The sequence below is a fragment of the Balaenoptera physalus genome (genome assembly GCF_965194825.1).
Source record: "Balaenoptera physalus genome assembly, chromosome: 3".
Classification (NCBI taxonomy): domain Eukaryota; kingdom Metazoa; phylum Chordata; class Mammalia; order Artiodactyla; family Balaenopteridae; genus Balaenoptera; species Balaenoptera physalus.
This window is the reverse complement of record NC_138890.1, coordinates 54,384,705-54,409,194: the sequence shown is the minus strand read 5'-3', so window position 1 is coordinate 54,409,194 and position 24,490 is coordinate 54,384,705. Positions and strand designations below refer to the sequence as shown.

Below are 24,490 nucleotides of genomic sequence, written 5' to 3'. Positions count from 1 at the left end.
TATGTCCCCTGAAGCATTCATGGTGTTTCCTAGCCAAATTCTCAGGCTGTTTCTATGGCGCTTACAAGAAAAGAATATAGCAGTGCTGATGTGGCCCTTTTCCCTTCCCATTCTGCATCCTCTTTGCAGCCTTGTGAAATAAATCTCTGGTTCAAATGAAACTGTGAAAAAGAAAATGGAAAATGGAAAATGGAAAAAAAAAAAAGTGCTGTAGGGGCAGGAGATGCTGACTGGTTCTGATTTTTCACAAAACAAGGAGAATTTCTCTAAGAGTAGAGTAAACGGTGTTTATTTTTCGTTGAATTTTTTTTCAATCATCATCAAATGGAGTTGCTTAATTAAAAAAAAAAACGTATCTCTTTCTTTTCTCTTTAAATACTACAGACGACCTCATTTTATCTCAGCAGACACCTAGAAACAAAACACTGGACCCACCAGAGAAAACGGGGCAATAAAAGCATCAGAAATTCAAGTCAGCTATGGAAGAATTACTGTTAGCTGGCAGCTCTCAATTCTAAACAGAAGTGTCCCAGAACCTGTTGGGTTTGACAAAAGTTTCTTAGAACTGGGGATTTGGGAAGGTTGGACTCCGTGGACTTCTATTCCATTTGTTTCCTGCAGAGGGAAATAATTAGAGTCGATGCAGCAAATGAACACCCAAAGAAACATTTAAAAACGTGTTCGACTAGTATTCAGTATGTGAGATTATTAAGTAATAACTTGTCCTCCTAGTTAACCTTGTCCTGGAATATATATAGGTTATTTGTAGCCGCCACTGCTATAATATTTTCTGAAGGATGCCAAGCTGTATGCAAGATCTTTTTGCTAAAGTCCAGACTGTCGACACTGATCTCGTCTTTTCTCCGCTTGCCCCCCACGCACACTTTGCGCGGTTTTAAGATAGCTCGGGGTTTGCTGTTTTCCCTCGAGGCCTCAAGGGTCACATCGCGCTTGGTGTTTCGGTCAAACATCCTGAAGAAGTTGTTGTAGGAGCCCGTCATGATGACACTGCAAGGCACAGAGGAAAAAGGCAGTGACTGAGTGCTACAGACAAAGGCTTTCTAGAGCAAACGACACCACAATGTGGCCAGCTTACGGCACATGAGAAACAAACAAGAGACCAAAAACTGCAACAGGCTTTGTAGCGTGACTGTTGAGTTTCTTTGGAATCACTAATAGCAACAAACTCTTTGGCTGGGTGAAGGATCGTGATAACCCTCCTTGTTATTTACCAAGAGATTCCTTTTGGTTCTTGGGCTCCATAAACGAGTCCAGGGGTTTTAATGATCCCAGCCCACCTCCCTCACATCAGGATTCGGAGGCTGGAGTGAAGTTATGAGAGTAGGAATACTGAAAACAACCGTCATTGTACTGTGTACATGTAAAGCACGGTTACAGTAGGAGGGACTCTGTGTTGCCCGACCGCTAAGGCTTTCTTGCATCAGCACCGCAGGAGGGATGCTGGCAGCACAGCACACATGCCAGCATGTTTCCTCCCCCTGCTAAGAACTAGATCTAAATTCAGCCTTTTCCGAAAAATGAGGTGCCATCATGGTCTCACTCGGGAAGGGAGTAAACAAAAATTCAATTTTGAAAGGATGCAGGATAAGGAAATAAGCCTTTGAGGGGACTGACAGATGGTGTCTACCTTTCTACAAGAGTTATCCATTCTCAGGCATATCTACAATTGATTAAGAGAGCAGTGAATGCCAGAGCCTTCCAGAAGCAATGGACTGACTCTTTAACGGTGACAGTTTGGACAAGATGACAGGCTGAGGGAAAGATATCAAGTAGCGTCCCATTATGGCTGTCCCCTGGAGAGGTGGGCGTGGCCTTGTTTGTGGGTGAGGCTCTGAGTGGCAGGTTAGGATGGGAGAACACAGCGTCTCATCTGGGGTTGGAGAAAGGTGAAGGAAAACCGACAAGACTGGGCTACAGCCAAGGGGCTGAGCTTTTGGGTACTTTGTTAGCTGTCCAAGAAATTAACCAAGGGTTAGATTTTGTTATGCTGGCCCAGGAAACGGATGCTGTGAAATGTGTGTTTCTGTCATAGAGCGAGCTCTTATTACCTCATCAATCAGGCAGGGTGCTGAGTGCTTTACCCCAGACTTCATTTACTCTTCCTTCATCCCATGTAAGGGATTTACACAGGAGGAAAAGTGAGTGACTTGTACAGTGTCACACATCTAAGAAGTAGCCAAGTCAGGTCTCCAGCCCACATCTGCCGGACTCCGGGGCACAAGCATTCAGCCACTTGGCCTCACTGCTTCCCATGCACTGACCTTTGCTTCCCTCACCATGACCCGACTTGTTTTTAAACAGTAAGAGAAAGTCTTTTCTGGGAAAATAATCTCAACCTTATCTGGACCAAGAATAACATTTTCTCAGTTATGGAAAGAAACTGTAATGCGGTGGAAAGCATGTTGATTTTAGGATTCAAACTCTTCCTCTTGTCTCTACTGCTTACTAGTTCATGAGCTTGGGCAGATTACTTTATCTGGCTGAGCCTCAGTTTCCTCAACTGGAAAATGGGGATGGTGAAAACAATCTTGATGGACTGTGGTCGGGATTAAAAAACATGATGTGTGTGAAAGTACCTAGTAAGTACAGTTTTTGAATCTTGGTTAAGATAGGAGGGAAACTGGAACAATAACAACCACAAATATTACAAAAAGCCCTATTCTTAATAAACAATGAATAAATGACAGCTGTAAGTGAAAAGAAATAAAATAATAGGGCTGGGCTAGCTTCTTTTCCCCTCGAGGGCCTTTGTTAATATGTCACAGTTGCTCTGCCCTCTGCCCTCTACCAACTGGGCAGTGTGACATGCGTCCTCTGCCATGTGGTGATTCCTTCCAGGCCTGCTAAGTGGAAGGCTGATTTTGGATCACTGACAAAAAAAAAAAAACCCAACAAGGGTCACAGAGAGAGAGCCTGTGCTCACTAAGAGCTCGATTCTCTGAGTGCTTTGCCGTGATAGAATTTCCCTGCTTCCAAGCACTACTGCTGGTGCCGCCTTCATTGGGGAACAGCCCCTGGTAGCCTGTGCTTACTTCTCCTGGAAATCAGAGAGTCATCTGTAATATATGTCAAACCAAAAAGAAACTATGGGGAGGTAATAGGAAGTACTGTTGAAATCAAAGGCCTTAAAACAGTCATAAATCACTTTCAGGACATGTGATAAAGGAGGCCGAGTAGAATTCGGTTAATGAACCTCCAGGGCCTTTGGCCAGGTCTATACTGGCAGCTTCAAGGAATAATTTTCCATCTAGAAAGCACACTCTGCAGTCATCTGAACTATTCATGCTGGAAATTTGCTGGTGGAGCTTCATTTTAGGCATGTTGACCCAGCTCTGGGAGTGTCTTGTGTGTACAAGGTAGGATTTTCTTGAGCTTAAGTGGTCACCTGAGCCAGTCCTGAAAGAGGAGTCAAGGGTCTCACTCATCCCTCCCTCCTTTCCAGACCTGCCTCAAGGGTCATCCAGTGGTCCCCACAGTGCATCTCTGCCAGGCCTCGGGGCCGATTTTGATCTCCCTTTGGTTGCACCCCGCTTAGGATACACAGCCCAGGGCCTTCACAAGGAGAGGGACCACCTTTGGAAAGTTCCCAGCCACACAGACCTTTCTTACCTGTCTGACCCATTCCACACACATTCAAATTTATCAAAAATGCAGTCATTTTCGTAGAGGGAGCACAGCTTGCTGCGGAGGTAGTCGTGAACCTGGTTGGGGGGGAGGACACATTAAGAGGGTGTTATTATTTTTAAAAATGATTTCTCTGTGTGAAGCTCCTCTTTGGATGTGAACTGTTAATTCTTTCAGTGTAAATGTGGCTTGAATCAGATGGGCTCAGATCTGAACCCAGGTGTGGCCCTTTTCAGCCTTGGGACATTAAGATGGGTTAGTGAGCTGCTTACATGGCTAGTGTGGATTAAACAAGCTCACGTACATAGATGGCGGCAGAGAGCAGGGCCCATTAAGCGGGAGATTCCCATTTTCTAAGCTGATTTAGAGGACCCCGTTCATTCAGCCTTTTATTCGACAAATATTTATTGAATGCCTGCTATGTGGTTGGGAGAGAGCTGTGAACAGAATACCCCTGGGGTGCTTTCCTCCTAGTGTTGGGGAAGAGACCGTATAACCAAGTAAATATATAAGATATTTTAGATGGTGATAAAAATATAGAGGAAAAAACATGGAAAAAGGGAGTGGGAATATTATTTTATACAGGGTGAGTAGTCAAGGGTTCACCTGAGAAGGTGGCATTGGAGCAGAAGCCTGAAGGAAATGAATGCACCTCAGTGGTATCTGGGGGAAAGGCTTTCCAAGCATGGGGAACAGCAAATGCAAAGGCCCAGAGGCAGGAGTCCTGGAGGCCTCAGCGTGTGCTGACCAGGTCCCGTAGGCCCCTTACTCTGAGTGATGTGAACAGACTTCACAGGAAGGATCCTGAGCCTGCTGTGTCGTGACAGAGTGTAAGCCTGCAGGGCCAAAGCCAGGGAGGCTAGGTAGAACCTGGGTGATTGATAGATGACGGCTTGGACCAGAGCGGGCAGTGGTGGGAGGTGGTCAGATTCTCGACGTGTTTGGAAGGAGAGCTGATGATAGGACTTGGGGATGGATCCACTGTGAAGTGTGGAGAGGAAAACAGGAGTCAAAGAGGGCTCCTGCATCTTTCTCTTGAGCAAGTGGAAAGATGGAGTTGCCATGTTCATTTCTGGGATCTATAATTTGGAGATGGCTATGCAAAGGGAGCTCATCCAGTAGACTCTGATGTGATGTGCATGGTGCAGCCCTGGAGTATGCAGCAGATTTCTCCTGTTTCTATTTTTCAGTGAAATAAGAAGCAAGGTTATCAGCTGAGAGTGAGGAAGGGGAGGGGGTGCTTGGGAAACAGTGCAGGGTTTCTGGAAGGCGCTGAGGGCCGCTTGAAGTTGTTGGATGTGAATTTTAAATGCACCTGGTCAGCACGGTTGGGTGTTTTTCTCCAGCTGCATTCAGCATCTCAGGTGAAGATGGCAAATAGGCAGAGGATTAGGGCTTGGAGGGTAGTAATCTGGGTGCAATTTTGAATTCTTCCTGAGCTCTGTCATAGGGACTGGTAATTATAACAGATACATAATATGCCAGCTTGTTATTATTAGCCAGGCGCTTTAGCCATAGAATCTTATTTCATCTCTAACATCATCTTAGGATGTAGGTGTTGTCATTCTCTTCGCTTTAACAGAGGATGAAGTACCGGGTAGGACACAGTTTGTCAGAGATCACACAGGAAAGGAAATGATAGAATGGGAAGTGAACCCGGGATCTGGGTTCTGGAGCACACACACACTCTTGCCTTCTCTAGCAATCTACCTCCCACTGGCTCTGCCTCATTGGCCTCGCCTTACGTGGGGTCTCAGTCCTAGACAGGAGCTGTGATAAGGAACTGAGGTGAGACCAAGAGGGAGCTAAAATTGGGTGAAGGCAGAGGGACGTTATGAAAAGCACTGTTTGACTTTGTTTCGATGGACACTGATGGTTCACTCTCCCTTTTCCTGCAGCCTGGGCCCCTCTCCTCCCTTGACCCCAGAGTTCTGTTGGATGCTGAGCTCAGAGGCTCAGCTGTGTGCTTAGCACTGGGCAGAGGAATGAGGTCAGATTCATTCCTTGTTCCATTAGATGTTCTGGGTATTTGAAAAGCTCTCTGAGTTATTTGGACAGTGTAAGGATTTCTAAGTCTGCAAATTAATTTCCTCCACCTTTACTCTCTTGTTCCCAAACAAATAGTTCTGGGCCTTGTCAGGGTATTTGCTTCAGTGCTGTAGTGACAAGAGAATCCATCTGCAGCTGGGCTTTTGGCTTTGTTAGGTAATGGTATGTAAGGGCGAGGCTTGTGTCTTGAGCTTGGGAACTCTGCTATAAATTAAATCATTGTCCTTCCCTTCCTCCACCTTTTGTGCATATTGGAAGTGGCTCAGATCTGATCTGGAAGGCGATTTTGTTTGTAGGGCCATTTCTGCTTGTTGAAGATCTCTAGTTATCATCAAGAATCCTTGAGCAAAGCAGAACAGAGTCCTGGGACAAAGAGAGAGCTGATTCCAGGTCTTGACAAACTTTTTCTATCAAGGCCCAGATAGTAAATAATTATACTTTGTGGGCCATATAGCAACCACCCAACTCTACCCTTGTCATGCAAAAGCAGCTATAATACATAAACAAATGAGTGGGAGTTGTGTTCCAATAAAATTTTATTTACAAAGATAGATAGGTGGCAGACAGGATTGGCCTCTGAGTCATGGTTTGCCTAAGTCTGGTCTTGACTATAATTCCCCCTCTCCCAAATCAGCACAGAGTATCTCCTTGGAAGAAAGAGATGGTAGAGGTAAGGGCATAAATCGGGGGTCGAACTTTTCTTCTGATGGTTGGAGGACCCTGACCTCTCTTGTCTAGAAAGCAAGCCTGATTCTTGCCTTTTCTTGATTTTATCATTGACTTGCTCCCAAGTTCTGTGTAATAGAGGAAGAAGAGGAGTGGGGCTTCTGAAGGGGAAGGATGTCAAGATGGAATTAGTGCAGTGGGCAATGGGAGCCAAATTTATTATACTCGTACTCCAGATCTCCTACTTTTTGGAGGAAAAAGACAGGCAAAATAGATCTTATTTTCAGTCTTATCTCCCCCTACTGCTTCCTTGCATCTGTTATGGAGCACTTTTTTTTTCATTATTTTCCTGAGACCTTTTTATTATTTATTTATTTGATGCACCTTTTTTTTTTTAAGTTTAGCTGATTTAAAATGTGTTAATTTCAGGTGTATAGCAAAGTGATTCCGTTATACACACATATATATAATTTTTTTTTCAGATTCTTTTCCCATATAGGTTATTACATGGTATGGAGTAGAGTTCCCTGTGCTATACAGTAGGTCCGTGCTGGTTATCTATCTTATATATAGTACCGTGTGTATATGTCAATCCCAAACTCTCAATCCATCCCTCCCCCACTCCCTCTCCCCCTTAGCAACCACAGGTCTGTTCTCTGGAGTCTGTTTCTGTTTTGTAGATAAGTTCATTTGTGTCATATTTTAGACTCCCCACATAAGTGATATCATATGATATTTGTCTTTCTCTTTCTGACTTACTTCACTTAGTATGATAATCTCTAGGTCCATCCATGTTGCTGCAAATGGCATTATTTCATTCTTTTTTAGGCTTATTGATATTCCATTATATATATGTATCACATCTTCTTTATCCATTCATCATCGACAGATGATGGACATTTAGGTCACTTCCATGTCTTGGCTATTGTAAATAGTGCTGTGGTGAACACTGGGGTGCATGTATCTTTTCATATTACGGTTTTCTCTGGATATATTCCCGAGAGTGGGATTGACAGATCATATGGTAACTCTATTTTTAGTTTTTTAAGGAACCTTCAGACTGTTCTCCATAGTGGCTGTACCTGTTTACATTCCTACCAACAGTATGGAGCAGTTCTGGGAAGTTCCTGACTACCTCCAACTGAGGGCCTCTACAGGAAAAGATGATCTATTATACTATGAAGGTATGTTGCACATATATTCTGTTGTAAAAAAAAAAATCTTAGGCAGAGAAGATGGACTTTTTTCCATCAGAGGAGAGAGAGAAAAAGGTAAGATACAGACATGAGAAACAAACATCTAGAGAGCAGAGTAAGGGAAAACTTAAGACTCGTGGTCCTATTTGATGCTTCTCTCTTCATGTTGCAAATATTGTTTCTATGCTATGTTCCTATGAGCTTGGGGATGGCCTTCTTGACACTAAGCCGAGTCTCCCAATGCAGTGCTTCTCAAATCATGTACTTGTGGGAGCCTGCTATTGTATAGTTGATAGACCACTGTGAGGTCTAGCACGATTAAACTCTGTTGCTTTGTTCTTCTATTTCAGGGGTTGACAAACTTTTCCTGTAAAGGATCAGACAGTAAATATTTTAGGCTTTGTGAGCTATACAGTTTCTGTCATGACGACCCAACTCTGCCATTGTGGCATGAAAACAGCCATAGATAATAGGTAAATGATCAGGGGTGGCTGTATTTCAATAAAACTGCTTTTACAAAAACAGATGGGGGGCTGGATTTGGCTCCACGGGTCACAGTTTGTCAACCCCTGTTCTATAGGAAAACGTGAACATAGCTCATCATACTTAAGTCTACAGCTTCTTATTCCTAGAAACATGCTTGAGATCAGTTGATGGATGTCTGAAGATAAGATACAAAAGAGTATCACCTGTCTCCCTGCCCAGGGAAGGCAGTAGTAATTGATGATGGAATTCCTTCCCACTGGACCAGTCCTTACAATTTTTTCAACAGTGTTCCAGACACTCACTCACTCAGTTTGATATACTATATTACCATCTGATACGGTATATACACTTAACTAAATTGCTTTGAAATATGTCATCTAAAATAAGTTAAATAATTTTTGTAATATTTAATTTCAATAATGGGCTATGAGAGCTCTTTCTCAGTGTTCTACAAACATTTCTACGTCTACTACTAGGTAAACATGGTTTGAGAACCATGATCTTAAAATGCTGATGATTTCACGTCACAGCTAGCTAGCTTTGTTCTAAAAGTCTTTCCCTAAAATAGAAGTAGTAATTGCTCTCCCCACTGTGTAGCCTAATCTACTTTTCTCTAAGCATGGCTCTCCAGCGGGCCACACCCCTGTCAATATCACCCCCTCTCAGGTTCTAGTTCCCACTGCCATCTCTTTTGTACTAAGGGATGTAACACCAGATGGTTTGACTGCGCAGCTGGAAGGGGACACTCCTGTTTGCTCTAGCCCTGTGCTGAAGATGAGGGCTGTGAGCGGGAGCCTGAGGGCAGCATGTGGGGGACAATGAGAACGCAAACACACAGGGGTAACCAAACTACTTCGACCACATTTGTGGTCTTGAATTCTGGCTCCCAAACCTTTTTACAGCATCACAGTCAGCCATCAACGTCCTCAGTGTCCTCAACCTCCTCTCTCAACGTTTCCTGCTTCTCCTGAGGCCACTCACGTGGCGGCTGGACTTCTGCCCTCATGTGCCAAGGTGGGTGGGCTCCGTGCTGCTCAGGACAACCTATTCCTGTCTCGGGTCCTCAGCTCCTTCCAAGTCATGCCATCCAACATGACTTCCTGCTACCCATCCTTCTTGCAGTCATCGACAGTTCTCAGCCCCTCTACCCCATTCCTGGAAGCCACTCTAGCGCCTCAATCTCTCTTCCATCGCCATCCCTGCCATCATTCTTAGCGATTCGAATACTCTGGACTCACTCTTGGTTACTTGGCCTCATCATTTTCAGTGCGTTTTGTCCTTTGCTTTCTGGGTCATATTATGAGCCTTGTCATTACTGTAACTGTATTTGTTGCATAAGTATCACTCTATTGCTACTTCCTATCATCATTTTAGTTCATGCCCTTTAGTATCTTGATTCTATCAATTCTTCATTCCCTTTCTTACCTACCTTAGATTCAGCCAACCATCATTCCAATCAATTAATCACTCCCTTAATAGATACCTTCAACAAACTTGCTTTTCTCCCTCCTTCCATTGTACTTCCTTGGCAAAACCCCATCACTGGTTAAATCTAACTTTCTGCTCTTCCTTACCTGTACCAAGCAGGTGAATGTGCCTGGGAAAAAACACACAATCACACAGATTAGTCTCACTTTAAATCAATAATATAAACCTCAAGTGGATCCCTGAGCAACCCTACCATACTGCCCTAGTCAATTCACTCTCTTAGATGAGTTTTACACTTTTCCTTCTCACTCAGCTAATGACCTTGCTTCTTATTTTACTGGAAAATAGAAGCAATAAGAAGAAACCATCTGTATGTTCCCATCAAAAAATTGACAAACCTACTGCATCTGTAGCTATTTACTCTTTTCTCTTTCCTTTGATGGATGACTTGCCCACCTCATCTAAGTCCAATTCTGCAATGGAATCTATTCCCTTGAGAAGTTGACTGCTTCATTTAATTATCTCCCTCTCTATGGGCTTACTCCTATCATCCTATCAGCATAAAACAAGCTGTGATGACTTCCTCAATCCTGCATTCCATTCCAGCTACTACCCCATTTCTCTATTCCTCTTCAGAACAAAATCTCTTTCAAAATTTCACTACAGGGCTTCCCTGGTGGCTCAGTAGTTAAGAATCTGCCTGCCAATGAAGGGCACAGGGGTTCAAGCCCTGGTCCGGGAAGATCCCACATGGCACAGAGCAACTAAGCCCGTGTGCCACAACTACTAAAGCCCGCGTGCCTAGAGCCCATGCTCCGCAACGAGAGAAGCCACTGCAATGAGAAGCCTGTGCACCGCAAAGAAGAGTAGCCCCCCACTCGCTGCAACTAGAGGAAGCCCGCGCAGCAACGAAGACCCAAAGCAGCCAAAAATAAATAAACAAATAAATTAAAAAAAAATTTCACTACGTTTCCCATCCTCTAGTTACAGTCTCTCTTGAACCCACTCCAATCAGACATTCATTCCTACCACTTCACCTACAACTCTTTCATTAAGGTGCCTGGTAATCTCCATGTTACTAAATCCAATTGGCCATTTCTCAGTCCTTCCTTGACCCAGCAACAGCATTCGGCAGTTGGTGACTTCTTCCTCCTCGAGACAGTTTCTTCACTTGGCTTCCAGGGCTCCTCTCAGTTTCTGTCCTACCTCACTGGCACTTTCTCCAGTCTCTCTTGCCAAATCCATTTCCTCTTCCCAGCCTGTAAACACTGGGGCCTCAGGGCGTGGTTCCTGACCTTTCCTCTAGGCTAGATCTATCCAGACTTACACTGAACTGTCTACCTGCTATTTCTGGATGTTTAACTGGCTCAACATGTCTTTTATTCTTCTGCTTTGTAAGCCTTTGCAGGCAGGGGCTGATCTGGAACCCTTGAAGAAGTGCCCAATCTACGTATTAGTGGGTGGTGGTCTGTACCTGGTAAGTCTCGATGGGGCGGTTTTCCATGTTGAGATCCCAAACTTTGACCGTCAGATAGTCTCTGGTCATGATATACCTCCCACTGTGGCTGAACTTCACATCCGAAATCGAAGAGATGATTTCAGAGAAAAACGACCTGTTGCTTGGATCTTCCGGCTCTTCAAAAACTGCAGAACAAAAGCAAAACAAAACAAATTTAGTACATCCTTATCAGCTGATGCTAACGTGTTTGGGCCAGCTAGAAAGCCAACAGTCTAACCTGGAGTAGGGCTGGAATCTGTAGAATATAAGTTGCTAACAGAACTGTCAGCTCCCTGGCAGCAGAACAAGCTGTCACTGGTTTCCATATTTTGTTTCTCACGGAAGAACTCCCATGGGACTTGTCACATCCACAGATCTGGCACTGACGGTTCACAAGCTCCAGATCTATGTATCTGACTCTTTCACTTTTCCCCATGGTTGCTGGGTATCACTGTGTATACTATAACCTGTAGTCATCTTACACACTTAAAAATTTTGTTTATGCCTTTTTTTGAGATATAATTCACATACCATAAAATTTACTCATCTAAATTTTATAGTTTGGTGGGGTTTTTTTTAGTATAATCACATAATCATGCAACCATAAACAAAGTCTCAATTTGGGACATTTTCATTACCTCATCCCTCGTAAAAAACCCACAACTCCATTCCCATTAGCAGTTACTCCCCATTACTTATTCCTGCAGCCCTAGGCAACCACTAATCTATTTTCTTGTTTTATGAAATTGCCTATTCTAGAAATGTCACACAAATGGAATAATTCTCTCTCTCTCTCTCTCTATATATATATGTATATATATATATATTCTTTTTTGGTGACTGGCTTCCTTCCCTTAGTGTAATGTTTTCAAGGTTCATCCATGTTGTGGCATGATTCATTCCTTTTTATGGCTGAATAATATTCCATTGTATGGCTATATTACATTTTGTTTATCCATTCATCAGTTGATGGGCATTTGGGTTGTTTCTACTTTTTGGCTATTATGAATAATGCTGCTATGAATAAACACAAGTTTTTGTGTGGACCTGTGTATACATATCTCTTGGATCATGGTGCTTAATAGTGGGACTTTGCTGCCAGACTGCCTTGGGCTTAAGGTCAGACTACCATTGACTAGTTGTGTGACCTTGGGCAAGTTACTTAACTTTTCTGTGCCTCAGTTGCATAGGTAAACTCTGGCTACAATGTCTTTTGTGTATATTTTCCATTTGCTCTGGTATCTAGCTGCTTATTATTTCATTCAACAGATTCAGCTGATTTCCACTCACAGGAATAAAAAGCACTTACAGGAATAAAAGACACTGAAGCTTATTGTAAGCTGCCTTAATTCATCTTTCTAACCTTGTTTTTGAACTTCTCTGGTTCAAATTGGATGTGCAAAATACATCTTGATGTTTCCCACTTTTATGCCCTGCCTGATCATTCCTCCTTCATTGTGTCATATTTTGCTTGATTCATATGTCTCATCTTTTACATGTTATTTTAGTCCCAAATGATCTTTTCTTTTCTCTGAAACCCCATCACACTTGGTCTGGCCTGTTCACTTAGCATTTGCTCAGGTACTCTCCCAATGAAAGCATCATTTCTCACATTAGCATTTAACAATCCATGGCTTATCTCAACTAGGAATGTAAGATTCTTGAAGGCAGGATTTTGTTTTTTCTTATCTTTGAACTGAGACTCTTGCACATCATATCTGTTCAATAAATATTTGTTGCTTGATTGGAACCAAAGCCAGATAAATTAATGAAATCTTTGCCTTCTGGGTGATTAGCATGTATGATGTTGAGCTATACATATCTGCCTACATTTGATTATTTTTGACCTACGATAATGGCAACTGAGTATGGTTCCACTTAATAAGCGTTTCTATTACAATTTTAGGCTGAACCAAACATCTGTCTTCAGGTTACTGAGTAAGTCATCCCCCAAGGCTTCCTCTTTCCTGCCCATTCAACACACTCACAGAGTCATTATCAAATTCTATGTAGAAAATCTACAGGCAGAGACAAGATGGTAGAGAAGAAGGATGTGAGCTCATCTGTTCTCACAAAAACACCAAGATCACAACTAACTGCAGAACAATCATCAACCAAAAAATGCTGGAACCTATCAAAAAAGATATCCTACATCTGAAGACAAAGAAGAAGCCACAACAAGACGGCAGGAAGAGCACAACCACGGTAAGATCAAACTCCATACCTGCTGGGTGGGTGACCCACAAACTGGAAAATAATTTTACTATAGAAATTCTGCCACAGGAGTGAAAGTTCTGAGCCCCACATCAACCTCCCCAGCCTGGGGGTCTGGCAACAGGAGGAGAAGCCGCAAAGAATCTGGCTTTGAGGGTCAGCAGGGTTTGACCACAGGAATTCCACAGGACTGGGGGAAACAGAAACTCCCCTCTTGGAGGGCACAGAAACCCCACTCTTGTGTGCACCAGGACCCAGGGAAAAAAGCAGTGGCTTCATAAAAGCCTAAGCCAGACTTACCTGCTAGTATTGGAGGGTCTCCTGCAGAGGTGGGGGGCAGCTGTGGCTCACTGCAGAGACAAAGACACTGGCAATGGTGGTTCTGGGGAGTACTCATCGGTGTGAGCCCTCCCAGAGGCCACCATTTTCTCACCAAGACCTGGCCCCACCCAACAGCCTGTAGGCTCCAGTGCTGGGATGCCTCATGCCAAGCAACCAACAGGGCAGGAACACAGCCACACCCATCAGCAGACAGGCAGCTTAAAGTCTTCCTGAGCACACAGCTGCTTGCTAAACACACCCCCTGACATGGCTCTGCCCACCAGAGGGACCTGCACCAGGAAACCTGCACAAGCCTCTTAGACAGCCTCATCCACCAGGGGGCAGACAGCAGAAGCAATAAGAACCACAGCCCTGCAGCCTGTGGAAAAGAAACTGCAATCACAGAAAGTTAGACAAAGTGAGACAGCAGAGGATTATGTTCCAGACAAAGGACCAAGATAAAAACCTACAAGAACAACTAAATGAAGTGGAAATGGACAACTTACCTGGAAAAGACTTTAGAGCAATGATAGTAAAGATGATCCAAGATTTCAGAAAAAGAATGGAGGCACATGTCGAAAAGATACAAGAGATGTTTGTTTAACAAAGACCTAGGAGAACTAAAGAACAAGCAAACAGAGATGAACAATACAATAACTGAAATAAAAAATACACTAGAAGGAATAAATAGCAGAATAAGTGAGGCAGAAGAATGGATAAGTGAGCTGGAAGACAGAATGGTGGAAATCACTGGCATAGAAGAGAATAAAGAAAAAAGAATGAAAAGAAATAAAGACAGTCTGAGAGACCTCTGGGACAACATTAAACACCCCAACATTCACGTTATAGGGGTCCCAGAAGGAAAAGAGAGAGAGAAAGGACCTGAGAAAATATTTGAAGAGATAATAGCTGAAAACTTCCCTAACATGGGGAAGGAAACAGTCACGCAAGTCCAGGAAGTGCAGAGAATCCCAGGCAGGATAAACTCAAGAAGAACAAGCCCGAGGCACATAGTAATCAAATTGACAAAAATTAAAGGCAAAGAAAAAATATTAAAAGCAACAAATAACATACAAGGGAACTCCCATAAGGTTATCAGCTGACTTCTCAGCAGAAACTCTTCAGGCCACAAGGGAGTGGCACGATATATTTAAAGTGATGAAAGGGAAGAACCTACAACCAAGAATACTCTACCCAGCAAGGCTTTCATTCAGATTCGACAGAGAAATCAAAAGCTTTACAGACAAGCAAAAGCTAAGAGAATTCAGCACCACCAGACTAGCTTTGCAACAAATGCTAACGGAACTTCTCTAGGTAGAAAAGAAAAGGCCACAAGTAGAAACAACAAAATTACAAATGGAAAAGCTCACTGGTTAAGGTAGGAAATCATCCACACACAAATGTGATATCAAAACCAGCAATCATGAGAAGAGGAGAGTACAAATGCAGGATATTGGAAATGCATTTGAAATTAAAAGACCAGCATCTTAAAACAATCTTGTTTAAATATAGACTGCTATATCAAAACCTTATGGTAACTACAAACCAAAAATCTACAATAGATACACACACAAAAAAGAAAAAAGGAATCCAAGCACAACACTAAAGTTAGTCATCAAATCACAAGAGAAGATTCTCACAGTGGCGGCGTCCTTGGCTACATTGTGCACTAGGTCGGGTGGCCTCCTGAAGGCGCTGTGCAGCGACTCCTACGTCAAGCTGAGCCAGTACTGGGACCAGCACTTCCAGGGTGACAGTGAAGAACAGGAAAAATTAATTACTGAAGGAAAGCTGTACACCGTATGTTGGAAATCTTTCCTCTTATACAACTGAAGAACAAATCTATGAACTCTTCAGCAAAAGTGGTGACATAAAGAAAATCATCACGGGCCTGGATAAAATGAAGAAAACAGCACGTGGGTTCTCCTTTGTGGAACACTATTCAAGAGCAGATACAGAAAATGCCATGTGGTACATAAATGGAACACGTCCGGATGACCGGATCATTCGCACAGACTGGGACGTAGGCTTTAAGGAGGGCAGGCAGTATGGCCGTGGGCGTTCTGGAGGCCATGTATGAGATGAGTATTGTCAGGACTAGGATGCTGGGAGAGGAGGCTATGGAAAACTGGCCCAAACCCTGTGAGTGGTGAGAGCCCCATCATGAAAAACTCACTCCTTTGGCCTATTGAATTTGACGTGCGTTACCCAAGGTCTGCAAACCTGCCCATTTTTACCAAGCTTTAATCAATGTCTCTACTGAGCTGGAAGCCTCTTCATGGTCTCCCACTTAAAAATTATTAAAGGACAGAATCCAAAAGAATGCCGTTAATTCTATAGTCTTAGCATCTTGGTCGTGTGTCAGATTACCAGAATGATTTCTGTTACCAGGTCAAAAATTGTGTTCCTTAGCAACAGACTTCATGTATAATGTTGATCAGCAAAAACACACTTCTTTTAGGAAGATTTGAAAAAAAAATTTTTAAGTGTTTACCATGTTTGCATCTAAGTAGGTTCATGGTCCACCTTGGGGCCTGGAATTACTATTTTTAAAATTTTAAGTTTGCATGAGATAGAGTTTAATAAGTGGAGTTTTGCTATGTAATGTAGCTTTACTCTAAATTAGGGATAGATGTTTGATAACTGATTGTTTTTCTATGTTGAATTTTAATCTCTAAAGGCAAACTTAAAGAGTCAAGGGAACTTCTTAAATAGTTGGTAAGCATTAGACAGTCGCAGGGGACACCACCTCTTATGTGCTTTATATATCAGGAAATTAGGTCAGGACTTGAAGGGTATTTACTAAACACATTTTTCAAAATATGTGTTTTAGCTAACACTAAAAAGACCAAGGGTCTGTATTACAGGGAACCTCAACTACTCTAAGGGCAAGGGGGGGACGCTGTCAGTAGGAAATGGGGAGGAAGTATCAGGAGATGTGAGTTAAATTGCCTTGACATGATAAGGTTGCTGTGAGAGCCATCAGATCTATTTTTTTCATTTTCAAACTGATCTTGGGAATTGAGTGGGGTTTTTTTTGTTTGTTTTGTTTTGTTTTTAAAAAAAGAGCTTAAAGATCAAGAGAATGCTTAACAAAAACAAAATCAGAAATGCTTCCCTCAGGAAATGTTTTGGCTCCTTCTCATACTGAAGTCTGTCTTGTTTTTTCCCTAACTGTGCTAAGTTTCAGAGCCTGGATAGTGAGCTGGTGGTCTCTACAGAGAAGGGAGTCTGGAGGATTTATTTTGCATTTGTAAGGCAAGAGAGAATTTCTCTAATATTATGTGAACTATTGCTTATTTTAAACTGGTAGTATAGTATAATTTTCCCTGATGTAAGTGATATTTTTTCCTCTAGCAACAAAGTATCCCTTAATTTCCAGTAGTTTGTGAAGTTGGGGCTGAAGTATCTCAATGTGAACATCTTTCATGTTACAGTAAGTGTATGTTTTCTCAAATTTAAACTAGCTATTTGAACTTTAAAAGATATCTCTAAATTAGCTGTAACTATTTAGGAAAACATTTGCAGATATCTAATTTAATGAGGACATACAATTCATTCATTATTAATAAAATCTTTTTACACTGTAGTTTGAATTAATGTATTTTATATTTTGCAGTAAAATGTAACTCAGATTTCTATAGGCCTTAAAACCACAGACAGTGGTTCCTATTTGAACTGTCTTCTGTAACAAATTTCAATAAAATTGGACCAACTTATAAAAAAAAAAAATCACAAGAGAAAGAACAAAAGAGGAAAGGGAGAAAAAAAGACCTACGTAAACAAATCCCAAACAATTAACAAAATGGCAATAAGAACACACATATTGATAATTACCTAACATGTAAATGGATTAAGTGCCCGAACCAAAAGACATGGACTGGCTGAATGGATACAAAAACAAGACCCATATATATGCTGTCTACAAGAGACCCACTTCAGACCTAGGGACTCGTACAGACTGAAAGTGAGGGGATGGAAAAAGATATTCCATGCAAATGGAAATCAAAAGAAAGCTGGAGTAGCTATACTCATATCAGATAAAATAGACTTTAAAGTAAAGAATGTTACAAGAGACAAGGAAGGACACTACATAATGATCAAGGGATCAATCCAAGAAGAAGATATAACAATTATAAATATATATGCACCCACCATAGGATCACCTCAATACATAAGGCAAATGCTAACAGCTATAAAAGAGGAAATCGACAGTAACACAATAATAGTGGGGGACTTTAACACCTCACTTATACCAATGGACAGATCATCCAAACAGAAAATTAATAAGGAAACACAAGCTTTAAATGACACAATAGACCAGATAGATTTAACTGATATTTTTAGGACATTCCATCCAAAAACAGCAGATTACACTTTCTTCTCAAGTGCGTACGGAACATTCTCCAGGATAGATCACATCTTGGGTCACAAATCAAGCCTCAGTAAATTTAAGAAAATTGAAATCATATCAAGCATCTTTTTTGACCACAACACTATAAGGCTAGAAATCAATTATAAGAAAAAAAACTGTAAAAATCACAAACACATGGGGACTAAACAATATGCTACTTACAACCAATAGATCACTGAAGAAATCAAAGAAGAAATAAAAAAATACCTAGAGACAAATGAAAGCACAATGATCCAAAACCCATAGGATGCAGTAAAAGCAGTTCTAGGAGGGAAGTTTATAGCAATACAATCTTACCTCAGGAAACAAGAAAAATCTCAAATAAACAACCTAAACTTACACCTAAAGGGACTAGAGAAAGAAGAACAAACAAAACCCAAAGTTAGCAGAAGGAAAGAAATCATAAAGGTCAGAGCAGAAATAAATGAAAAAGAAACAAAGAAAACAATAGCAAAGATCAATAAAACTAAAAGCTGGTTCTCTGAGAAGATAAACAAAATTGATAAACCTTTAGCCAGATTCATCAAGAAAAAAAGGGAGAGGGCTCAAATCAATAAAGTTAGAAATGAAAAAGGAGAAGTTACAATGGATACCGCAGAAATACAAAGCATCATAAGAGACTCTATGCCAATAAAATGGTCAACCTAAAGAAATGGACAAATTCTTAGAAAGGTACAATCTCCCAAGACTGGACCAGGAAGAAATAGAAAATATGAATAGATCAGTCACAAGTAATGAAATTGAACCTGTGATTTAAAAACTTCCAACAAAGTCCAGGACCAGATGGCTTCACAGGAAAATTCCATACAGGAAAATTCCATCTAACATTTAGAGAAGAGTTAACACCTATCCTTCTGAGACTCTTCCAAAAAACTGCAGAGGAAGGAACACTCCCAAGCTCATTCTATGAGGTCACCATCACCCTGATACCAAAACCAGACAAAGATACCACAAAAAAGTGCTGTTTACAATAATCAAGACATGGAAGCAGCCTAAATGTCCATCATCTGTCGATGATGAATGGATAAAGAAGATGTAGTACATATATATGATGGAGTATCAATAAGCCTAAAAAAGAATGAAATAATGCCATTTGCAGCAACATGGATGGACCTAGAGATTATCATGCTAAGTGGAGTCAGTCAGAGAAAAACAAATATCATAGGATATCACTTATATGTGGAATCTAAAATATGATACAAATGAACTTATTTACAAAAGAGATACAGACTCACAGACATAGAAAACAAACTTATGGTTACCAAAGGGGAAAGGAAGGGGAAGGATAAATTGAGAGTTTGGGATCAACATATACACTCTACTATATTTAAAATAGATAACCAACAAGGACCTACTGGGTAACACAGGGAACTCTGCTCAATATTATGTAATAACCTAAATGGGAAAAGGATTTGAAAAAGAATAGATACATGTATATGTATAACAATCACTTTGCTGTACACGTGAAACTAACACAACATTGTTAATCAACTATACCTCAATATAAAATAAAAAATTTTTAAAAACCCAAATTCTTTGTGGAAAATCTAATATAATCTAATATAATGAGTTGTCTTTCAAACCTTGCTGAATTAAACCATAAGTCAAACCAAAATACGAATTTTCACAGAACCATTTAAAAGAACAACAAAAAAACTGATCAATCAGAATGGAACTTGAGAAGTAAAAAACCTATTGAAACAGAAAAACATGAAGTCAATACAGTCTCTGACCCCTTGTCTCAGTCTGTGCCTGTTTCCCTTGGACTTCGATGGAGCACTAATGAAGGCCCCTGGGCTCTGATTGGTATCCTCAGAATTGAGAACTAGATTTTCACCTTAGTTTCTATTCAACGTAATCTCATTAGGACTGGGGACTTAGAAACTCCACGCATGCCCCAAACAAACATCCCCATAGAGAGAGGAATGGGGGCCCTGAGGCTTGGTCACCCCCTACCCAGTGCATCTGCAAGGCCAGCTTGAGGCAGTAAGTGGGAAGGGCTCTGGAAACTACACTCTGGAGGCAGTCAATTCCTGCCTCTGTCATTTACTCGCTGTCCACATTTTATTTACTACTCTGAGATTCCATTTTCCCAGCTGCAGAGTGGACATGCATGTTGCTTGGCACATAGCAGGTTCTCAATAAATGTCAGTCGCTATTTTTATCATGAAAAGCATGCATTGGTTCCGTATTAGCCAATCATATTTCATTTACTAAGATTCTTGGTGTGGAGGGATAAATTAGGAGTTTGGGATTAGCAGATACAAACTATATAAAAGATAAATGAGGGCTTCCCTGGTGGCGCAGTGGTTGAGAATCTGCCTGCCAATGCAGGGGACACGGGTTCAATTCCTGGTCTGGGAAGATCCCACATGCCACGGAGCAACTAGGCCCGTGAGCCACAACTACTGAGCCTGCGCGTCTGGAGCCTGTGCTCCGCAACAAGAGAAGCCACGATAGTGAGAGGCCCGCGCACCGCGATGAAGAGTGGCCCCCGCTTGCCGCAACTAGAGAAAGCCCTCACACAGAAATGAAGACCCAACACAGCCATAAATGAATAAATAAATAAATAATTAAAAAAAAAAAAGATAAATGACAAGGTCCTACTGTATAGCACACGGAACTATATTCAATATCCTGGAATAAACTATCATGGAAAAGAATATGAAAAATAATATATATGTAGAACTGAATCACTTTGCTGTACACCTGAAACTAACACAACATTGTAAATTAACTATACTTCAATTAAAAGACTCGAGAATTTGGGACTGAGGACTACAGAACCTGGGGATATTTAAATGAAGTAAAGAATATTTACAAGGTTATACCTAGGACTCTGTTCTCCAAATGTTTGGCATACCAGCAGGCCAGTGTAGCAACACTGTAAAGCCTTAAAGTGACAGCCCCAGAAAATGGAGGTGAAATGAAAGAAAATTTTTAATCAAGCCATGCATCGCTAATTATTTATGTAGAATGTAGAAGCCAGGATATAGATAACATACCCACCAGCACAGCACTTTGTAATTCATTACATGTTTATGCTTATCCAATTCTTAATATCAACTCCATGAATTCCTTTCATTCATTCAGCAACAATATTTAATGGTGTGAATAATTACTGTTTATGGGAAGCTTATTATGTTCCAGGCCCTATGCTTTGCATATTTTATCTCATTTAATCCTTACAACAATCCTATGAAGTGGGAACCATGATTTCTTATTTTATAGATGTGGAAAACTAAGGTACAGAGAGGGTTTGCAACCTGTCCAAGGACAACACAGCAAGATCAAGTAGCTCAACCGAGGAAGAGCTGAATTTTGAACTTGGGTCTATCTAACTTCAAAGTCTCTGTTCTTAATCATGATGCAATTCTGCCTTGTACCATCTACAAGACCTTATTTCAGGAGCTGTAAGAAAACACCAGGGTAGAATCTACATAGCATCATGGAACTATAAAGCTGGAAGGCTCTTTCTTTTTCCTAGTTATTGCACTAAGTATTTTTTATTGTGCATTAATTAGATGAAAGTTAGTGGAAGTGCTCTTAAGGCTCTTAGTCCTGCTCTAGCCTGTTTACACAGCCCAAGTCCTTAAGAGAATGAATCCATTTCAAACACTTAAGAGCACAGCTTCTGTACCAAGGGCTCATGAGTTCAAGCCTTACCTCATCATTAGCAAGTGTAGGTTGGGGCCCCCAGGACTTTGAATGACCCTATCAACACACCACAAGAAGCCCAGGCCATTAGGTCATCTCTCAGCCCTGGATTCTAATCCCTGTGGCCTGTCTGCAATGAGTCAGCCTTTCCTCCCTCTGTCCCTCTGTCCCTCTCCCCCAGTTTATGTGCACTGTCATTTAATATGTATTATTTGTCTTTCCTAATAGAATACAAGCTCTATGAGGGTAGGGGTTTTTGTCTGTTTTGTTCTGCTGTCTCCCCTGGAACATAGGAGGTGCTCAGTAAATATGTTAAATGAATGAATACTGAGAATCCATTTAAATTTTTACATGAAGATTATACCTACCTATTAGGTTCCTTTCATGATCTGTTTAATTATCTAAGCGATACTCTACTCACCTCAAATTTGTTCAAGTCCTTGAAAAGTGTGAAAATAATACAAGTCATCTGTAATTCAAGGTTTTCACCAATTCAGGCTGAGCAATCATTTATCAGCTATTTAAGTGTCTTTTATGTGCATGCACACACATGCACTACACTTTGTACGTCACCTAGAACATGAAAAGTATTTGTCGGGTGATACATGCCAGGTCCCGTGCTATATGCCAAGGACACGAGGAACAACACAGACCCCGTCCTACCCTCATGGAATTCACAGGCTACAGGAAGAGACAAACATTAAACAATTACACAATTTTCATTGCAGATGTGAAAAGGTGAGATTTTGCTGCTTTCCCAGAGGGGAATAAGGGTGCTGGGGAACCAGCTAGTGGAATGCAAATAGAACGTCACTGTGTTCCGTGTAATTTACTGAATAGGTGGTACAATAGTATCCAGCGCTTGAGTGACACATCTTGAGACAAATCAGAACTGGTATTTCTCCTAAAGACCCTTGACTTGGCATTAGAAATCCTGCTGATCTGCAGTTTTCTACCAGTTTCTAGAAAATAAAGACATCAAGAGAAGAAATGAAGAGAACCATGGTAGAGAGAGGAAGCAGCCTTGAAGAGAATCCTAATAGCACAGACTTACTCATGGGGGATGTGTCAGATTCACCAACAGGGAGCTTGTGTCTTGGAGACCCCAGTAACAACATTAACAGTGATGATCATGACGTCTGCTACCCTTTCTTGGTCCTCCTGCTTTGCATAAATTATCCCATTGAATGCTCAAATTTATGAGGAAGGTACTCTCACTGTCCTTATTTATAGATGAGACAGACCAGGAGAGGCTGAGTAGCTTGCCCAGGATCATGCAGGTAGTGAATAGTAGAGGTGGGCTTTCTACTGACCACCTGTCTGCCTGTTACCCTGCCTCCACAACCTGCCTTTCCTTGCTCTGTCAGTATCATTTCTGTTTAAACAATCAAGTCAAAGTGGGCTCCCTCATCGTTTAGATATACCTGTGCGTTCCCACTTCTATGCCTCTGCTCCTTGTTACCTCTTCCTGTGCCCATCAAGGGATACTGGAAAGAACATCAGACTGGGAGTCAGGGGTGCTGGGTTGGAGTCTTGGCTAAACACAAATGAGCCAGCTCTTAGTAACACCTACTATCTGTTGAGCACTTGCGCCGTGTGCTTTACATGTATTATAACTCATTTGATATTCACAGATACTCTTTTCCTCTTCCACAAATCAGTACAATCAGTCAACTCAGGCACTGAGGTTCTATAGCTATTAGGACGCACAGTCAGGATTTGAACTCAGTCTGCTTCTAGCCTATGCTCTTAACCTCTGCCCTACTGCCTCTCATTTGAATGACTGGGCAACCATCAACTCTCTGGCCCTGTTTCCTTGTCTATAATATGAAGGAGGTAGGATTGCCAACCAGGTCCCTCCCAGCTCTTAGATAATAAGAGATCTACGAATCCCACTGGTCTTGTATTTCAACTACAAGTTTAAAAAAAAAAAATTGTCAGTTTTTTATTAATGATATACTCTACCAGGGAAACTAGACACAACTAACTTCACAGAGAATAAAACAGCAAGTAAAGACGGATAATGGACACATCACATACACATTTTAAAACAAGTGTTTCATAATTTCAACAAATAAAATGCCCAATTAAGAATTTTCACAGATAATTAGAAAATATATTAAAAAGAACCAAACGGAAATAATAATGAAACAAGGGCAATTAGGACACAATAAATGCATTTAGCAACTAAAGAGAGAATGAGTGAACTAGAATATGTGGAGAATGTATCTCCCTCAAAAGAACAGACTAAAGAATAGAAAGTATAAAAAGATTTCAGAGACACAGGGAATATATTGATAAAGGTTAATTATACATATAATTGGAGCTACCAAATGCAAGAAAAAAGAGAAAAGAATAGAAAGTATATTTCAAAACAAAAGGGATAATTTTCAAAACTAATGAGTTATCTGGACACTATTTTAAAAGCACTACAATCTCCAAGCAGAAACACACAAACACACACGGTACATCATAGTACAACTGCTAAAAAGCAATGTCAGCTTCCTCTACTAATGCTCATTACTCTAGGCTAGCCTTCCCACAGTGACTTCAGCAGAACACTCAGGAACACGTCAGGGATTCCAGATTCTGAGGTCAACTGAGCTTTGGAAAGTCCTACTCAATTTTGGGGGCTGATAATGCAATTAGCCTATGAAAAGTGCTGAGAAGTCCTGCAGGTAAGCAACAACAAAAATTCTTTATCTAGGAATCCAGGTTTCTCAACCTTTGCAGTACTGAATTCAGGGCCAGAAAGTCTGCGACATTGTAGGATGTTTAGCAGTATCCCTGACCTCAGCTCACTAAGCCCCATGACCCAACGGGGACAACCAAAAATGGCTCCAGGTATTGCCAAATGTCCCTCAGCGGGGCATGGTTGCCCCTGGTTGAGAACCACTGCCTTAATCCTGGTTTCAG

General features: G+C 41.4%; 1 protein-coding gene and 1 pseudogene across 10 annotated transcripts in view; one reads left to right on the top strand and one right to left on the bottom strand.

Annotated features, from left to right (window-relative positions):
• Positions 1-273: 273 nt before the first annotated feature.
• The window catches only part of PPP2R2B (protein phosphatase 2 regulatory subunit Bbeta), a 689,017-nt gene continuing 664,800 nt past the window's right edge, over positions 274-24,490 (bottom strand). For all 9 annotated transcript variants that reach the window (XM_082454200.1, XM_082454205.1, XM_082454201.1 and 6 more), the window contains 3 exons: positions 10,945-11,114; positions 3,631-3,722; positions 274-1,008 (listed from right to left, as the gene is read on the bottom strand). In XM_082454200.1, coding sequence (XP_082310326.1) covers positions 729-1,008; positions 3,631-3,722; positions 10,945-11,114 — 542 coding nt within the window. In that variant the 3' untranslated portion in view covers positions 274-728. The remainder of the gene's footprint in view (positions 1,009-3,630; positions 3,723-10,944; positions 11,115-24,490) is intronic.
• LOC309656995 (nuclear cap-binding protein subunit 2 pseudogene) lies at positions 13,090-20,503 on the top strand (annotated as a pseudogene). Its single transcript has 2 exons — positions 13,090-13,173; positions 15,016-20,503. The product of its transcript is annotated as a nuclear cap-binding protein subunit 2 pseudogene (transcript).